The 18,653-nt window shown below is 45.1% G+C and overlaps 1 protein-coding gene across 3 annotated transcripts in view; it reads right to left on the bottom strand.

Moving 5' to 3' along the window:
• fbxo3 (F-box protein 3) overlaps window positions 1–15,668 on the bottom strand; it is a 64,354-nt gene extending 48,686 nt beyond the window's left edge. For 2 of the 3 annotated variants that reach the window (XM_043706339.1, XM_043706340.1), the window contains exons 1-5: window positions 15,500–15,668; window positions 12,123–12,212; window positions 7,402–7,565; window positions 6,038–6,152; window positions 2,087–2,291 (exon numbers count right to left, since the gene is read on the bottom strand). In XM_043706339.1, coding sequence (XP_043562274.1) covers window positions 2,087–2,291; window positions 6,038–6,152; window positions 7,402–7,565; window positions 12,123–12,212; window positions 15,500–15,609 — 684 coding nt within the window. In that variant the 5' untranslated portion in view covers window positions 15,610–15,668. The remainder of the gene's footprint in view (window positions 1–2,086; window positions 2,292–6,037; window positions 6,153–7,401; window positions 7,566–12,122; window positions 12,213–15,499) is intronic. The other variant, XM_043706338.1, reaches the window with a different exon arrangement.
• Between the last annotated feature and the right edge of the window lie 2,985 nt (window positions 15,669–18,653).

Below are 18,653 nucleotides of genomic sequence, written 5' to 3'. Positions count from 1 at the left end.
ACAGAGGGACCTTGGAGTATCAGGTGCATGGTTCTCTGAAAGTGGAGTCACAGATAGACAGGGCAGTGAAGATGGGTTTTGGCACACTGGCTTTCATTAGTCAGGGCATTGAGTATAGAAGTTGGGAAATGATGTTGCAGTTTTACAGGGCTTTGGTGAGACTGACTTGGAGTATTGTGTTGATTTTTGGTCACCTGGCTTTGGAAGGATGTTATTAAACTGGAAGGAGTGTAGAAGAAATTTACAAGAATGCTGCTAGGACTCAGGGGTCTGAGTTGTGGAAGAGGCTGGACAAGCTAGGGTTTTTTTCTTTACAGCCTAGGAGACTGAGGGGGGACCTTATAAAGGTGTCTCAGATTATGAGGGGCATGGATAGGTTAAATGAACTCAGTCTATTTTTCAGGGTTGGGGAATGGAGAACTAGAGGGCATCAGCTTAAGGTTAGAGGGGAAAGAATACAAGGGAACCTGAGGGACAACTTTTCTTTTACAGAGAGTGGTATGCATATGGAATAAGTAGTTAATAACATTTAAAAGGCATTTGGAAAGTACATGGATAGGAAGGAATTAGAAGAAATTCCTCAGGAACAATCCCTGACAGCAGGATCAGCAGAAGCAAGGCTGGAGAGATTAAAGAAAAAGACAGAGCATTCCAGAAGACACAATCTGTGTGACCTTTGCGAGACTAAGTTTTAATTTATTGCTTTCTTATTACTTGGATTTAGATAAGTTGGACTTGTGTTTATTGAACCAGCATACGAATAGAATTTAGTTCAATAAGGGAATAGTTAGTAGTTTGGGGGGGGGGATTGTTTGGTTTGAGAGTAACTCTGTTAGTTTGTTCACTGTTAGGGTTAAATAAATAAGTTGTTACTTATAAAGTGGAGATCAGGGATTCCTTTCATTTAACTACTCTTAACAGATTATGAGGCGTAAGGCAGGCTTCTCTGGGTGTTTCGGGTTTGATTGTTAGAAGGGAACTTCTACGCCTGCGTAACGGTTGGGGCTGGTGTCTCGGTTTCATTATCAGAGGGGTTTAACCCTTTTCCTCTTTGTTACAACCATCATGCTCTGTTTTCTGTCAGTCAGCAAGTTATGCAATCAATTTGCCAAATTTCCTTAGATCCTACAGACTAACTTTTGCTACCAATCTCCCATGCGGAACTTAAAACCTTGCTGAAGTCCAAGTTCATGTCATTAAAAGAAATTTGCTTATCTACAGAATTGGTTATCTCTTCAAAACATGCAGTCAAGTTGGTCAGACGTCACTTCCCCTCACAAAAACCATGCTAAATGTTCCAGATTAATCCCTTCCTCTCCAAATGCAGATTCATTCTGCTGCTCAGAATTGCTTTCAATAGTTACTCCATCACCCAAGACTAGACTGACTGGCCTGTAATTTCCTGATTTATCCCTTACTTCCTTCTTGAATATCAGTATCTCACTGGCTGCCCTCTAATCCTCTGGCATCACTCCTGTGGCCAGAGAGGAATTGAAAATGTATGCAAGCATCTCTGCTACTTCCTCTCTTGGTCTTCTCCCTAATTTCTTTCCCCATATTGTCCCCTTGTTAGTGAACAGCAACCTAAAGTTTCATTTAGAATATTCTTACATCCCCTGGCTCCACACACAAGTGTGTGTAAAGGTCAAGTTAACCATGATGTGGAGGTGCTGGACAGGGATGGACACAGTTTAAAAAAAAAAATCACACAACACCAGGTTATATTCAACAGGTTTATTTGAAAGTACAAGCTTCCAGAGCAATGCTCCTTCGTCGGGTAGCTGGTGACAAAGGAGTTTGAACTTCCAAATAAATCTGTTGGACCATAACCTGGTGTTGTGTGATTTTTAACTTTATTTTTAACAGAAGTGACCAGATTCTAATTTGCGAGGGAAATTAAAGGTTATTGGGAGTGGACAGGAATGCGGAGTATAGAACACAAACAGATCAACCATGATCACATTGCATGATGAAGTAGTCCTGATGGCCTGTTCCTAGTTCATCGATATGTCACTGATTGTATAGCCCTTTGTAGCAGCTGCAAGGTGGTGGAGAAATATTCACCTGGCATCACAGTCGTGCTTACCGCACAGTGGTAGAAGATGTCACTTCGTTTGCGGCCTTCCACCTCGTCCAGCGCCATATACTGGCTGAGCCCAGTGTGAATGCAGAACGTCAGCGGGAGGCAGTGCTTCAAACCTTTGCGCAGCTGGAAACCCCCAGCGGCCGTCTCAATGTCCAAGAGATCCTCAGAGCGGTAGTGACTAGAAAGCGCCATGCTGCCCATCAACCTGTCTTGTGTAGAGGGTTGGGTGAGAGGGGAAAGAGGGAGCGGAGGAGAGAGCATCAGTTTGCCTTCAGTCCTGAACACAGAACTAAAATACATCAGACGCCTGACTGTGACATATCACCTATAAATGCTGGAGAGAGTAACACAACAAACTTTGTTTTAACTGGCACCGTTATGAACTAGCATCCTCGATAAACTGGCAAAAAATTATCAACCTCAAATACCATGAGCTTTACGGTATTATTCTGTCCAATTATTATAATTTATTAAAATGTATCTACCTCAATGAAAATATATTTGCTGTTCAATTGAATGGTCACATGAAATATCAACTATTGATGGTAAATATTCAGCCTGGAGCCCAGTTACAAGTGGAGTTCCGCAGGGATCAGTTCTGGGTCCTCTGCTGTTTGTAATTTTTATTAATGACTTGGAAGAGGGAGTCGAAGGGTGGGTCAGTAAATTTGCAGATGATACGAAGATTGGAGGAATTGTGGATAATGAGGAGGGCTGTTATCGGCTGCAAAGGGACTTACAAGAGTCGTGAGGTGATGTTGCAACTGTACAGGACTTTGGTTAGGTCACATTTGGAGTACTGTGTGCAGTTCTGGTCGCCTCACTTTAGGAAAGATGTGGAAGCTTTGGAGAGGGTGCAGAGAAGATTTACCAGGATGTTGCCTGGAATGGAGAATAGGTCATGCGAGGATAGGTTGAGAGTGCTAGGCCTTTTCTCGTTGGAACGGTGAAGGATGAGGGGTGACTTGATAGAGGTTTTTAAGATGATCAGAGGAATAGATAGAGTAGACAGTCAGAAACTTTTTCCCTGGGTACAACAGAGTGTTACAAGGGGACATAAATTTAAGGTGAAGGGTGGAAGGTATAGGGGAGATGTCAGGGGTGGGTTCTTTACCCAGAGAGTGGTGGGGGCATGGAATGCGCTGCCTGTGGGAGTGGCAGAGTCAGAATCATTGGTGACCTTTAAGTGGCAATTGGATATGTACATGGATGGGTGCTTAAGCTAGGACAAATGTTCGGCACAACATCGTGGGCCGAAGGGCCTGTTCTGTGCTGTATTGTTCTATGTTCTATGATTCAATTTCAAGTCAATTTCTCCTCGATGTCCAATTAGACAGTCAAGGGTGTGGGTGAGAAGGCTCTCTGCTGTTAACTTTTACTTAAGGCAAAACTGCATTATTATTTAAATGATTAATGCTGTAAATTAAATAAAACAGTGATGCCCCCTGCATTATGCTTCTATTCGTTAGTCTGTGTTTTTAAATGGATAAATGTAGGTTCCTTGATTATCCAGAATACTGATCAACTGGCACACATCCTGTCTCAAAGATGATTAATAATATAACGTTTACTGTGGTTCATGAATTAGGATGATGAACTGTCATAATTTGTTCAGGAGTGTGGACACTATTGGCTTGGCACAGCTTGGCTCATTTCTAATCTCTCACAGGTCAATTCAGAACCAATCAGTCACATGGCTATGGGTCTGAAGTCACACGAAGGCATGACTAGTAAGGACAGCAGATTTCCTTCCCAAAAGGACAATAGTGACTTTTTATGAGAATGGTTTTATAGTCACCATTAGACTAGTTTTCAATCCCAGATTTATCAAAGGAATTCAAATTTCATTTATCATGGAGGGATTTGAACTTACAGCATTAACTTGGCAGGTGCTCATTTAGATGCCAAGGCAGGTGAGGCAGAAGATGAGGACCAAGGAGAAACCATCAAAAGTTTGTGGGTGGGAAGAGGAAGGATTGCAAGCAAAAATGGGACAAATCGAAACTGAGAGAATGGCACAGAGTCTTTCCAGGGAGCTGGATGGAAGGAAACGTCGCCGAGGGCTCTGTGCGAATTAGTGGGTTTGCGATGAATGTTAGTTGACAAGCCATTACTGGAAAACGGAGGTGCAGCAGTTGAGGAAGGGAAGGGATGAGTTAAAGACAGACCAACTCCATTACAATTTCAGCTTTCCTTTTGTCCCTGGTTAAATCCAAGAAGAAATTGAGAACAAAATGAGTGAGGTTTTCCAGTTCCAGAGAGGGCAGGAAGAATCCCCAATCCAGTGGCTGGGAGCCACCCACCTCCTAAATTGGACCAGTTCTAAGTGCTACAAATGTGAATACTTTCCTTCCACAGATACTGTCTGACCTGCTGTGAATATCCAGTAATTATTTTTGCTACTTCAGATTTCCAGGAGTTTGATTTGGGAAAAAAAATCACCAAGTGCCTTGCTGACAACGAGCTCAGTCAGAAGCAAGAGGCTGGAGGTGGATGAGGACCACGCGGCAGCTCAGGTAAGGAAACAGCAGGGAATCTTCAGGATGGCCAGATTGAGTTTGGGGAGTCAAGGGATTGTGGTGAACAGGGAAGAGGTGATCTCCAGAATCTGGATGTGTTGAATTGGCAGACAATGCAGGAGGGAAGCACAGATGAAGGTGACAAGACGCTGGACAAGGTGACAAAAGTTAGGGTCAAGATAGGAAGGAATCCATTCAGTTCAGCCCTGCTTGCGACTTGTGCAAAGAGGTTGAAGTCCAGTTATTTGGTCTTGCAGAATAGGGGCTGGTATAATAATCTCCAGGGCAGATCAGGTCAGGGACAAATTTGAAGAATTTGGATTGATATTCATTTGAGTAATCAAACTGCTCGGTATGGATTTCTTTATGACACAGAAACCATGCCACCATTGTAAGCAAGGAGGTTTCATTTTTATGAGTGCCACATACGCAAGCTTCAAAGATGCATGTACAAACAGAGAAAATCTCCAGAAGGTAAGAAACTAAGAACAAAATCAGACAAACTTTCCAGTTCCAGAGAGGGCAGAAAGAATCCCCAAGCCAAAGGCTGGCAGCCAACCCCACTTCAGTTGTACACACAGCGAGGAACCGAGAACGCGACCTTCCATATGGACAACAAGGAACCGAGAACGCAACCTTCTGTACGGACAGCAAGGAACCGAGAACGCGACCTTCCGTACGGACAGCGAGGAACCGAGAACGCAACCTTCTGTACGGACAGCAAGGAACCGAGAACGCGACCTTCCGTACGGACAGCGAGGAACCGAGAACGCGACCTTCCGTACGTTCAGCAAGGAACCGAGAACGCGACCTTCCGTACGGACAGCGAGGAACCGAGAACGTGACCTTCTGTACGGACAGCGAGGAACCGAGAGCACGACCTTCTGTACGGACAGCGAGGAACCGAGAGCGCGACCTTCTGTACGGACAGTGAGGAACCGAGAACGCGACCATCTGTACATCCATTGTGGAACCAAGAGCATGAAGCCCTATGCACACATAGTCCATGAGGAACTGAGAAACATAGAACATAGAACATAGAAGAATACAGCGCAGTACAGGCCCTTCGGCCCTCGATGTTGCGCCAATCCAAGCCCACCTAACCTACACTAGCCCACTATCCTCCATATGCCTATCCAATGCCCGCTTAAATGCCCATAATGAGGGAGAGTCCACCACTGCTACTGGCAGGGCATTCCATGAACTCACGACTCGCTGAGTAAAGAACCTACCCCTAACATCTGTCCTATACCTACCCCCCCTTAATTTAAAGCTATGCCCCCTTGTATACACAGATACATGACTATCTGTATATACACCAGAGGACAATACCCTCAGTATATATAGCAAAAAGCTAAGAATGCAACCTTCCACGAAGCATGCTGCAAAACTGAGTACAACTCAATGTACTCACAGCTCAGTTGTATCTTACCCAGGGACGACCAGTCGCTGCCCATTATGAATGCGAAGGGAACAACGATAATCATTGGGGAGCTTGAACTGAATTCGCCGTTCGACGGCATCCAGCTCTTCTTCAGTCAAACCCACTGCAAAGGAGGAGGCCAGGCGTCAGAAACTAGTTCAGCTTTTCATACAATGAGAATATATCAACAATATTCAATAGTACACAATCTACAAACAAATCACATACAAGTGCATACAATATACAAACAGTAATAGAAAATAAATCAACTATAGCAATAACATATACAATAATACACAGTAATACACAAATGATAAATCAACTGTACTCAACAATATACAGACACAGTCATTCATACACAAACCCAAAAATACACAGATAATACACAAACAGTGTCGTAACATACAATGCACAAATAGTGCAGTAGTATACAGACAGTAAAATAATAATACGCAAACAGTAATAATACAGACTCTACGTAAATAGCACAGTAACATATATACAGACAATACAGAAATAGACAGTAAACGTGGTTAAATGGCATCATGGTTAGCACTGCTGCCTCAGAGTGCCAGGGTCCTAGGTTTGATTCCGGCCTTGGGTGATTGTTCAAAATCTGGACATTCTCCCCATGCTCCAGTTTCCACACTCAGTCCAAAGATGTGTAGGTTAGGCAGGTTGGCCATACTAAACTGCCCATAATGTTCAAGGACGAGCAGGCCAGGTGGGAGAGCCATTCTAACTCCAGGATTACAGGGATAGGGTAGGGTCAGAGTGGGATGGTCTTCACAGGGTTAGTGAGGACACCATGGGCTGAACAAACTCTTTCTGCACTGCGGGGTTCTATGATTCTATAATACAGACAATACACAAATGGCACAGCAATACACACACAAACAAACAGTGCAGTAAGATACAGACAATACACAAATAACAGCTGTTAGTACGCAGACAAAACACAAACAAGACATTAATGCATAGACATTACATGGGAAGTACACTAATAAAATAGATAACAGTCCAAGAGACCAGACCAGTTCTCTTTCCATCTTCCTTAATTCACCATCCCATCTCATCTCAGCTCCTCACTCATTTGACTCTCTGAAATTCTTCCTCCACTCTCTGCCCATCTCCCACTGCTCTCACTAATACATCGAACATCTCCTCATTCTCTGTAACCCAGTGAGGTATACAAAGGAGTGATGTTGACTTCACGCATGGACAGATATCAATGAAGTCTAGCTGAGTCTGCAGCTCATTCCTTGAGATCACTACACCAGCCTCCTCTCGCTGACCAGCCCATTCTCGTTACCATTTCACCTTATCCCTATCTCACCACTCTATAGTATAAATGGCTAGTCTGTTACAGTTACCATTCAAAGAGGTAATCATGCGAGGACATCTCCACCCCAGGTATTCTTTCAAATCCTGCCAGGCCTTTTTCAACTGGCTGTAGTGATCAATGTAGCGACCCAAGTCACAGTAGAACTGGCGGAAAAGCTCCATCCAACATACATTCCGCTGCATTTTATCCTCCCTGGCAAAAAAACCATCAAGAAGATGTGAGTGGTACACATTCAGTGAACCAAACTTTTAGCCATGCGGAAATGCAATAGACAACAAAAGCTCACACACACACAAAACACTCTCATCCCCTGTTACAAACATTTAGTACACACTTGCACAAGCATACACTGACTCCCAAGCACACATGCCTGCACATGCACACGCACATTTGCACAAACACAAGCTGCAAAGATAGACAATTATAGGATGTCTGCTGACAGGACAGCAAACTGACATGTATTCTGTCCCATCTAAGCTAACTCTCTGCAGAACAACTCTGCAAGTCAGAGTTAGTTCAGCTACGTTGACTGTCAAGAAAGTAAAACAAGGCTGGATATTCTGTCCTTCAATGCCAGGGATTTAATGGGTAAACTTGATGAGTTAATGGTGTGGACTGACACATGGAAATATGATATTGTTGCCATCACAGAGACATGATTGAGGGAAGGGCTGGACTGGCAACTTAACACTCAGATCAAAGGAGATTTGGGCAATGCAGAAGAAGGTGTAGAAAGGGTAATGGTGTAGGAGTGCATTATTGCAATAAAGGAGAGATATCTTGGAAGGGTCCTCAAATAAGACTTTACAGTTATAACTTAGGAATGTTAAGGAGGCAGTTACTTTCCTGAGAGTGTGTTATAGGCCCCCATAGAGTCAGCGGGAAATAGAGGAGCAAATATATAGACATCTAAGAGTCACAACTGGGTATTTATTCTAAGGGATTTCAACTTTTCCAACATAAATTGGGATTGTTACAGTGTTAAGGGTTTAAAGGAGTGGATTTCTTGAAATGTATTTCGGAGAGTTTTTTTTGTATCAATACATAGAAGGCCCAACAAGGAATGGATGGATGGATCAGGCTCTGGAGAAAGAAGTCAGGTAAATGTTTGATGTGGCAGTGGGGAAGCATTTTAGCAATAACGACCATAACAGGCTCATGGCTTTGAGCATGTCGAAAGAGAGCAATTCAGCTGTGGCCCTCAACAAATACAGAAAGTGCTGGAGGGAACTTAATAGAGCAATTAGAAGAGCAAAAGGGGGCATGGAAAAAGTACTTGCAAATAGGATTAAAGGGAATCCTAAGATATTTTAGCGATACATAAAAAGGAATAGGTTAACCAGGGAAGATTAGGGCCTATTAAAGATTAAGGGGACAATATACATGTGAAGCCACTGGATATTTTAAAGGTGTTGAATGAATACTTCAGTCTTCACTCTGGAAAAGGAAAATTTAAGTACAGAGTTCAGGAAAAGGAACTGAGAGGAACTTGAAAAGTTTGTCACAGGAAGAGAGACATTGTAGGCTGTTTCGGGTTTAAAAACTGATAAATACCCTGGCCCAGAGGAATTGCATCCCAGGCTGCTATAAGAGGCAAGGCACAAAAGTGCAGGGGCTCTGAGACAGATGTTTAATACGTCTCTGGCCATGGAGGAAGCGCCAGACAACTGGAGGATAGCTAATGTCGTTGCAGTTTTTAAGAAGGGCAATATAGATCAACCACGAAATTACAGACCAGTGAGTCTCATGTTAGTGATAAGGAAAATAAAGGAGAAAATTCTGGAGGAGGGAATTAATATCCACTTGGAAAGGCATAGGTTATTCAGGGATAGTCAGCATGGCTTTGTCAAAAGGAGATCATGCCAACAAATTTGAGAGAATTTTTTGAAAATATAATGAGAGACGTTTAGTTGATGTAGTTAATATGGATTTTAGCAGGTGGCACAGTGGTTAGCACTGCTGCCTCAGAGCGCCAGAGACCCGGGTTCAATTCCCGCCTCAGGCGACTGACTGTGTGGAGTTTGCACATTCTCCCCGTGTCTGCGTGGGTTTCCTCATGGGTCGTTTGCGCTTCGGCGGGTCGGTGTGGACTTGTTGGGCCAAAGGGCCTGTTTCCACACTGTAAAGTAATCTAAAGTAATCTAATCTAATCTAATCTAATCTTAGCAAAGCTTTTGACAAGGTCCCATATGGGAGACTGACTGAGAAGGTTAAAGTACATAGAATTCAGGAAAACTTGCCAAGATGGATCAGAAACTGAATTGGTAATATGATACAAAGTGCTGAAGACTGTTGGAGTGACTGGAGACCAGGGTCCAGTGGGATACGAGAAGGATCAGTATTGGGACCGTTAGAGTTTATTGTGTACACAACTAATATAGTGTGTGATATACAGATATACAGAAAATGTGGCGGGAATATACAGAAAATTTGCACATGACACCAAGATTTATAGAGTGATTAAAAGTGAAGCTGGCAGTAGGTTAGAGGAAGATACAGATGTGTCGGTCAGCTGGCCAGACCAGTGGCCGAGGGTATTTAACCCTGGTAAGTGCGAGGAAATGCACTTTGGAAGAAGAAATAAGGTGAAAGATTATTTAATGAATGGCAGGACACTGTCTAGCTTAGAGGAACACCGGGATCTTGGGGCAATTATTCACAGATCTCCGAAGTTAGCAGAAGCACATCAACAGGATAACTATCAAGGCATATGGGGCACTTGCTGTCATCAGTCATGACACAGAGTATAACAGCAAGCAGGTAATGTTGGAGTTGTACAGAGCATTGGTCAGGCCACAACTAGAGTACCATGTGCAATTGTGGTCACCTCACTTCCTAGATGTGATAGCATTGAAGGGAGTACAGAGGAGCTTCATCAGGTTGTGGCCTGGGATGGAGAAATTGAGCTATAAGGATAGACGAGAAAGGTTTAGATTGTTTTATCCAGAGCAGCAAAGACAGAAGGGGAGCATAATTGAGGTGTATAAGATCATGAGGGGTATGGACAGGGGGAATAGAGGGCAGAGTTGAAAAGGACAGCAGATCACGCTGCATCCAAGGAGCAGGAGCATTGACACTCGGCAAAAGCCAGTCATCCGGAATGTGATGAATGAGATCACAGAGCAGTCCACACTTTCGCCTGAAGAGAGAGCAACTGTTCACCTTGATTGAGGGGTTAAATTATGAAAGGGCATAGATTTAGGGTAAAGGGCAGGAGATTCTGAGAGGTTTTAGGGAAAAAATGTTTTCAGTCAGTGAGTGGTGGGAATCTGGAATGCACTGCCCGGGAAAATAATGGCGACAGGAAACCTTACAACTTTTAAAAAATACAACAAGGTGGCTCAGTGGTTAGTACTGCAGCCTCACAGCGCCAGGGACCCAGGTTCGATTCCAGCCTCAGGCGACTGTCTGTGTGGAGTTTGCACATTCTCCCTGCCTCTGTGTGGGTTTTCTCCGGGTGCTCCGATTTCCTCACACAATCCATGTGCAGGTTAGGTGGATTGGCCATGCTAAATTTCCCACAGTGTTCGGGGATGTGTAGGTTAGGTGCATTAGTCAGGGGAGAATGTAGAGTAATAGGGTTAGGGAATGGCTCTGGATGGGTTATTCTTCGGAGGGTCGGTGTGGACTTGTTGGACCAACTGGCCCATTTCCACACTGGAGGGATTCTATGATAAGATTCTGTATTCTATTTAGATGAGCACTTCAAATATCATAATATTCAAGGATATGGGACAAGTGCAGAAAATTGAAATTAGTGCGCCTTTAATAGTAGTTACGTCAGGGCAGACTTGATGGGCCAAAGGGCCTTTTCTACACTCGAGGAATCACTTGAACCAGTTTTGCCCAATAGCCCTGAAATTTTGTTCTCTTTGATAATGATTCACTTTGCTTATGAGAGCCACAGTTGAACCTACTTCTGCCATTTTGTGAACTTCCAGGTTTTTAGCGCTCACTTTAAAGAACTTTTCCATCAGTCATTGGTAGCTTTTCCTCAAACTGGTGACATCTGGTTCTCAACCAATTTGTTAATGGGAGCAGATTTGAGAGAATGACACGGGATTTTGAATCCCTTGAACATAAGACCACAAGAAATCGGAAAAAAAGTGGGCTGATGGACGCCTCCTGCCTGCTCCATCAGTCAATCAGATCAAGATTCGACATTCTCCGTATCTGCTTTTACTGACTTTTTCCATATCCCTTGATTTCCCGGGGAGAAAGTGAGGACTGCAGACGCTGAAGATCAGAGGTACAGGGCAGAGTTGGAAGAACAGAGAGATGCAGGGCAGAGTTGGAAGAGCAGATTTGGGTTTGGTTAACGTCTTTTTCCAAGTGTAGGGGAGTCCAAAATTAGACAGGATATGTTTAACGTGAGAGGGGTAAAGATTTAAAAGGGACCTTGGGGTCAACCTTCTTACACAGAAGTCTGTGTATTAGATACCAGAGGAAGTGGTAGAGGCAGGTACATCTACAACATTTAAAAACTTCCAACATTTGGACAGGTACATGAATAGGAAAGGTATCGGACCAAACGCAGGCAAATGGGACAAGCTCGGATTAGGATACCTGGTCCGCATGGACAGGTTGGACCTGGTTCCGCGCTGTATGACCCATGGACAGGTTGGACCTGGTTCCGCGCTGTATGACCAGTAAAGCGCACAACTCAAAGAGCAGTTACTAGTAAACAGGGAAACCACCCCCAACATCACCCCCCCCCCATCTCTTTCAGCCCTTGGCCTCAGTACTTACGCTGTCAGCAACCAGTACTTCTCACAGAGCCTCTTCCACAAGGGGTCATGACTGCAGAGTTGATTAAATCTGCGACAAACAGACCGGCAACTGGAAGGGTGAAGCAAAAACACAAGATCAGCCTGAACCAAGATACTGGTGAAGAAATTCAATCTAATGCCAATATCAGGCCAACAACTAGCCTTCTCATCTGTTTCTTCCTGTTGGCATCATCCTCTCCCACTTCAACCTCACTCCATGGTTTGCATGGCCTAATTTGTGCTTCAACCTTCATTGCCCAATCATAGAACAGTGCAGCCCGTCAAATGTGTGCCAGCTCCTTTGCAGAGAAACTTTGTTCATGCCTATTCCATCACTCTCCCTTCAGATACCGACAAATATTTCTTCTTCAAATATTTCTCTACTAGCCTTCTGAAGATGGTGAGTGGGGCTCCAAAAGATCCATCCCAGGTTTGTGCACCAATCTGCCCCGTCCTGGCTGTGCACATCGATTTAATCCATCACGGCTGCTTGTATCCATCAATTCCATTTTGGCTCTGTGGATCTAGCTGACCCATCTCAGGTGTGTATCCAACTGACCCAACCCAACTCTGCCACCATCCTGATCCTGGCAGCATGTCTCCACCTGCTCTATCCCGGCAGCATGGGTAGCCACCATTCCTGGCTGTAGATCCATCAGTCCAATTCAGACTCTATGTATCCACATGCCCCATCCTAGCTGTGTGTGTGTCCACCAGTTCCACCCTGAATCTGTGTTTCCACCAGCTTGTAGCCCATGCCGCATCCTTGCTAGATTATCCACCTGCCTTATCCCAGCAGCATGTACCCACCAGTCCCATCCCAGCTTTGTATATCCACTCAGCATGTACCCACCAGTCCCATCCCAGCTCTGTATATCCACTCAGCAAGTACCCACCAGTCCCATCCCAGTTCTGTATATCCACTCAGCATGTACCCACCAGTCCCATCCCAGCTTAGTACATCCACCTGCCCTATCCTGGTGATATGTATTCAGCCGCCCTGTTCTGATGACATGCATCCACCAAACCCTGTCCAGGCAACAAAAATCCACCTCCCTTATCTGTGCTGTGTAAGTCCGCCCATCCAGTACCAGCTGCATGTCTCCACCCGCCCTATCTGCACTCTACGCATCATCAGTTCACCCTTACACAAGCTTCTGTGAATTGTGTCTGGATTTTTGAAAGCCAACATGGAACATGCCAGCCTGCAAATTCAAGCTCCATCTCATTCTAAGCTTCTGAACCAGGCATTTTTCCCCTGTATGCGAGAAAATCTGTGGTCACTCTGTCATGCAGCAGCTCTCTCATCCACATCCAAAGTTGTTATTCTAATGTCCGGATAAATGTCTCTAGCTATCTCTATCTCCTTCCCCTTTCATTTCGTACTGGTGCCTCTTCCTTACTGACTTTTCTGCCCACTTACCCTGTGCCAACCTCTCATTCCCCATCCTGCTGCCTTTGCACCCTTTACCCTTTTACCTCTCACCCCTCTCTCTCCTCTATCTCACTTTTTTATCCTCACCCTCTCGCTCACATTCTTCCTCTCTCAACCTCCTTCTCCTTCCCTTTCACACCACTCTCACACTCTTCCTCTTTATCTCCATTACATTCTCTCCTCCTCCCTTTCACTACCCCTCACCTCCACCTTGTGTCTGAGTTAATCCAGAGCTCGCTCTCTTGTCTTTTTACAGAATGCCAGAGTGCTCGGCATTTATTACCCATCCATTGTTGCCCTTGAAAAGGTGATGGTGAGCTGTTTTCCTGAACAACTGTCACTCTTGGGATATAGGAATGCCCAAAAAGCTGTTAGTGGCACAGCTCCAGGATTCTGACCCTGCAACACTTAAGGAACAACAATATATTCCCCAAGTCAGGCTGATGAGTGGCTTGGAGGATAACATATAGCTGGTAAGTGTTGCCATGCATGTATAGCCCTTGTCACTCTGTGTAGTAGTATTTGTGGGCTTGGAAGATGCCAAGAAGCTCTGGCGAATTTCTGCACAGCATTCTTCAGCTCATACTTTCTGTTGACACTGAGCATTGATAGTGGAGGGAGTCGACGTGGTGCCATTCAAGTGGGCTGTGTTTGTCCTGGATGGTGTAAACCTTCTTGAGTGCTGGGGCTGTACCCATCCAGGCAAGTAGGGAATATCCCATCACAGTCTTGACTTTTGCAAAGAGGCTTTGGAAAGTCACAAGGTAAGATTACTCATTGTAGCATTGGTATGCTCTTGTAGCCACTGCATTTGTGTGGCAAATCCAGTTGGGTTTCTGGTCAATGGTAAGCCCAGGAATCCGAAAGTTTGGATTCAGTGATAACAATACCATTGAATGTCAAGGGGCTGGTGGTTACACTGCCTCTTATTTGAGTTGGTGTTTGCGTGTTACTTCTCACTTTCAGCCCAAGCCTAGATATTGTCCAGATCTTACCACATTTGAACATGAACTGCATCAGTACCTGTGGAATGACGATAAGTGAACTCAGGGCTCAGTGTCCTGTTTCCCTGCCCACGCCATCTCTGTCTCTGTGTCGGCCTCCACACCCCACCTGCCCCGCCCCCACATCGCTCCTTTCACTGTCCACCCCTGACTCCGTTACCATACCTGATCCTGACATTCCCATTTCCCCTCCGTACCGCACTCTATACATAGAGCATAGAACAGTACAGGCCCTTCAGCCCACGATGTTGTGCCGACCACTGATCCTCATGTATGCACCCTCAAATTTCTGTGACCATATGTATGTCGAGGAGTCTCTTAAATGTCCCCAATGAACCTGCCTCCACAACTGCTGCTGGCAACGCATTCCATGCTCTCACAACTCTGTGTAAAGAACCCGCCTCTGACATCCCATCTATACTTTCCTCCAACCAGCTTAAAACTATGACCCCTCGTGTTAGTCATTTCTGACCTTGGAAATAGTCTCTGGCTATCGACTCTATCTATGCCTCTCATTACCTTGTGTACCTCAATTAGGTCCCCTCTTCTCCTCCTTTTCTCCAATCATATGCTTTCTTAACAACCCTGTCCACTTGGGTGACCATTTCAAGGGATCTATGTACCTGCACCCCAAGATCCCTCTGTTCCTCCACACTACTAAGGATAGGATTCTTGTACTCAACTTTCAAATTCGACCTTCCAAAATGCATCACCTCGCATTTATCCAGGTTGAACTCCATCTGCCACCTCTCAGCCCATCTCTGCATCCTGTCAATGTCCCGCTGCAGCCTACAACAGCCCTCTATACTGTCAACGACACCTCCAACCTCTGTGTCATCTGCAAACTTGCTGACCCATCCTTCAATCCCCTCATCCAAGTCATTCATAAAAATTACAAACAATAGAGGCCCAAAATACCTGACCAGGTCTGTATGATCTAGGAAGCTGAAGATTAGTAGGAGCGGCTCAGCGGGCAACAGCGCAGCGCTCAGCGGCTCCGAGGACAAGGCCTGGCTCTCTTCCGCCATCTTGCCGAGCGGCGACACCACCGCCGGGCCCCGCCCGTTTCGTGAGGGGCCCCGCCCACTGAGTGAATCCCCGCCCACTTAGGGACAGAGTCTGTGCATGTCCCCGCCTTCCGAGTGAAGCCCCGCCCACTTAGGGACAGAGTCTGTGCATGTCCCCGCCCTCCGAGTGAAGCCCCGCCCACTGAGGAAAGACAGTGTGCATGTCCCCGCCCTCCGAGTGAAGCCCCGCCCACTGAGGCACACACAGTGTGCATGTCCCCGCCCTCCGAGTGACGTCCCGCCCACTGAGGGGTGGAGTTAGTGTGGGAACCCGCCCTCCGACTGTAGCTCCGGCCACTGAGGAACAGACGGTGTGCATGTCTCCGCCCTCCGTGTGAAGCCCCGCCCACTGAGGGGTGGTGTTAGTGTGGGGACCCGCCCTCCCAGTGAATCCCCGCCCACCGAGGGGTGGAGTTAGTGCGGGATCCCGCCCTCCCAGTGAATCCCCGCCCACTGAGGGGTAGAGTTAGTGCGCGAACCCGCCCTCCCAGCTAATCCCCGCCCACTGAGGGGTGGAGTTAATGCGGGAACCCGCCCTCCCAGTGAATCCCCGCCCACCGAGGGGTGGAGTTAGTGCGGGAACCCGCCCTCCCAGTGAATCCCCGCCCACTGAGGGGTGGAGTTAGTGCGGGAACCCGCCCTCCCAGTGAATCCCCGCCCACCGAGGGGTGGGGTTAGTGCGGGAACCCGCCCTCCCAGTGAATCTCCGCCCACTGAGGGGTGGAGTTAGTGCGGGAACCCGCCCTCCCAGTGAATCCCCGCCCACCGAGGGGTGGAGTTAGTGCATGGCTTTGAGAGTCACGTTTGCAATATTAATATTGAGTTGTACTTTCAGCATTTAATGCCGAAAATGTGTTGCTGGAAAAGCACAGCAGGTCAAGCAGCATCCAAGGAACAGGAGAATCGACGTTTCGGGCATAAGCCCTTCTTCAGGAATTTTGCATTTTGCAAATCCTTTCAGCATTTAATGCCATTACATTTCACATTCATGGGATTACAGGTTACGGCCTTTCGGCCCAAACCCGGACTCTCTCCTGAGACAGTCATTCTCTCCTTTCTCTCCCCTACTCCTTGCGACTGGGACAGTCTGTAGGTCGGCTTTAAGTCTCTGCTGACGCTCCTCCTGCCTTTCACTACCCCTCACCTCCACCTTGTGTCTGAGTTAATCCAGAGCTCACTCTCTCGTCTTCTCCAACCTCTAACCCTGGCACTCTGCCTCAGACTCAACTAACCTGACATTTACATGGTTGCCTGACTGATCAGTTTTCACGTGGAGAGCTTCTTCAAGATAACCCCCAGTTGGGGCAAACTGCAGCAGATGCTGGCAGTAACCAGAAACGTTACCATGCTCTTTCTCCAGGATGCTGTCTGACCAGCACAATTTGTTTTCAGTTCCAGACAACCTCATTTAAAAGGTTCAACACCTTTTCACAGTCTTTCTCAGATGCAAGAAAGCTACTATTGTGAAGAAACAAATACCGAAGCAGCATGTTGGTGAGAGACTTTTCGAAGCAAAGAATTTTCAAAGTTGTGTGACTGCAGAAATGAACTTCAGGGTGTGATCATGGATTGTGATGCCCCAAATGTGCCAAATGTAAAGGGGAAGACATTTTTGTTGTATTTGCTAGTTAATGAAAGATTTAATTTAGATCATATCTGATCTTATCAAAATTGGCCTTCCTCAGTTGAAAACTTTGATTTCAGTTCCACCCCTCTCCCTTGCATAACAATCTTGAATCTAATGGAGTTAGGATCACCAACTGTAAAGTGTTCTTCTGCTGATTGGTCAACCCCTAGTCCAACTTACCTAAGATTAAGTCCATGATCACCCTCTCGCCTTCAAGGCCTTCTACATACTGGCTAAAAAGCTGTCTTAGATGTATTGCTCTCTCAAACCCTTCACATTGACTATTCCATTGATGTGGTGTTGGACCAGGGTGGATAAGGTCAGTGTTATGACATGGCGGTGAACCCATTTGCTAATTAAACCAAACAGCCAGAACAGCCCATCTCGCTTGTAATCGGTTAAATTGTGAGTGACAGAGAATTCCCAAATTCCACTATCTAAAGAAAAAACATCAATTTATTCTTTAACTCTAAAAGTGATCATTAAGCCACAACTATTTACAACTCTAAGCAACCTTTCTCTTTTTTTTATTCACCTCTAACTCTATAACAATATAATGTTCCAATAAAAGGCCGTTTAAAATTACATCAAGTTAATTTAAAAATCAAACAGTGGCTGCCATCGTCGGTGTCTGTCTTCTTTCAGCTGCAGATTTCCTTGGGTTGTCTTTATCTTTAACTTCGAAGATGTTTCATATGAAAAAGATGCCTCTGATAGAGAGTGTTTTGTTGGCAGTTACTCTGTCGATGGCAGTTAAGATCACAGTCTAACTTTCAATATGTCTGCTTCTTTGTACGCCTAACATCAATTGTCGCATTGGTTTGAAGTTGGCAAAAGCAATAGATTCAAATTCAATTGGGTTTAGTATCCTGGGGCATAATTTAAACTGATTGGCTAAATTCAAATTCAGCTAACTTCAGCAACCAAAACTCAAGTATTTGTTTCACAGCCAAATATTACATGTTTTCAATTTTCCAGTACACTCTGAGACAGCTAGTTAATGACATGACAGGTGCCTGTAAGTTCTCAGTGCAAAACAGCTTTCACTCTCTCTTAAAGGTACACTACACACCTTCAATTCATAACACCTCCCCCCTTAAGAAAAAAAAACCATCATAATGAAAACATGGCTTCTTTTTTTTCTAATTCTTAACTCTCATTACAAGAAAATACATAAGTCAATAATCTAGGTTCACGCTAATTTCTGCACACAAAGAAATAACATTGGTATCTGTTCAATCTTATCTATACTTTATTTATTAAATCAGTGAAAATGACATCTGCTATCACATTCACATGTACAATTTGTAAATTAAAAGTCTGTAACAAAAGACTCCAATGAAATAGTCTCATATTCTTTAAATTGTTCCAAGAATGT

Source organism: Chiloscyllium plagiosum, chromosome 16 (assembly GCF_004010195.1).
Source record: "Chiloscyllium plagiosum isolate BGI_BamShark_2017 chromosome 16, ASM401019v2, whole genome shotgun sequence".
Lineage (NCBI taxonomy): Eukaryota > Metazoa > Chordata > Chondrichthyes > Orectolobiformes > Hemiscylliidae > Chiloscyllium > Chiloscyllium plagiosum.
The sequence above is the reverse complement of the archived record's forward strand: the minus strand, read 5'-3'. Positions and strand labels throughout refer to the sequence as shown.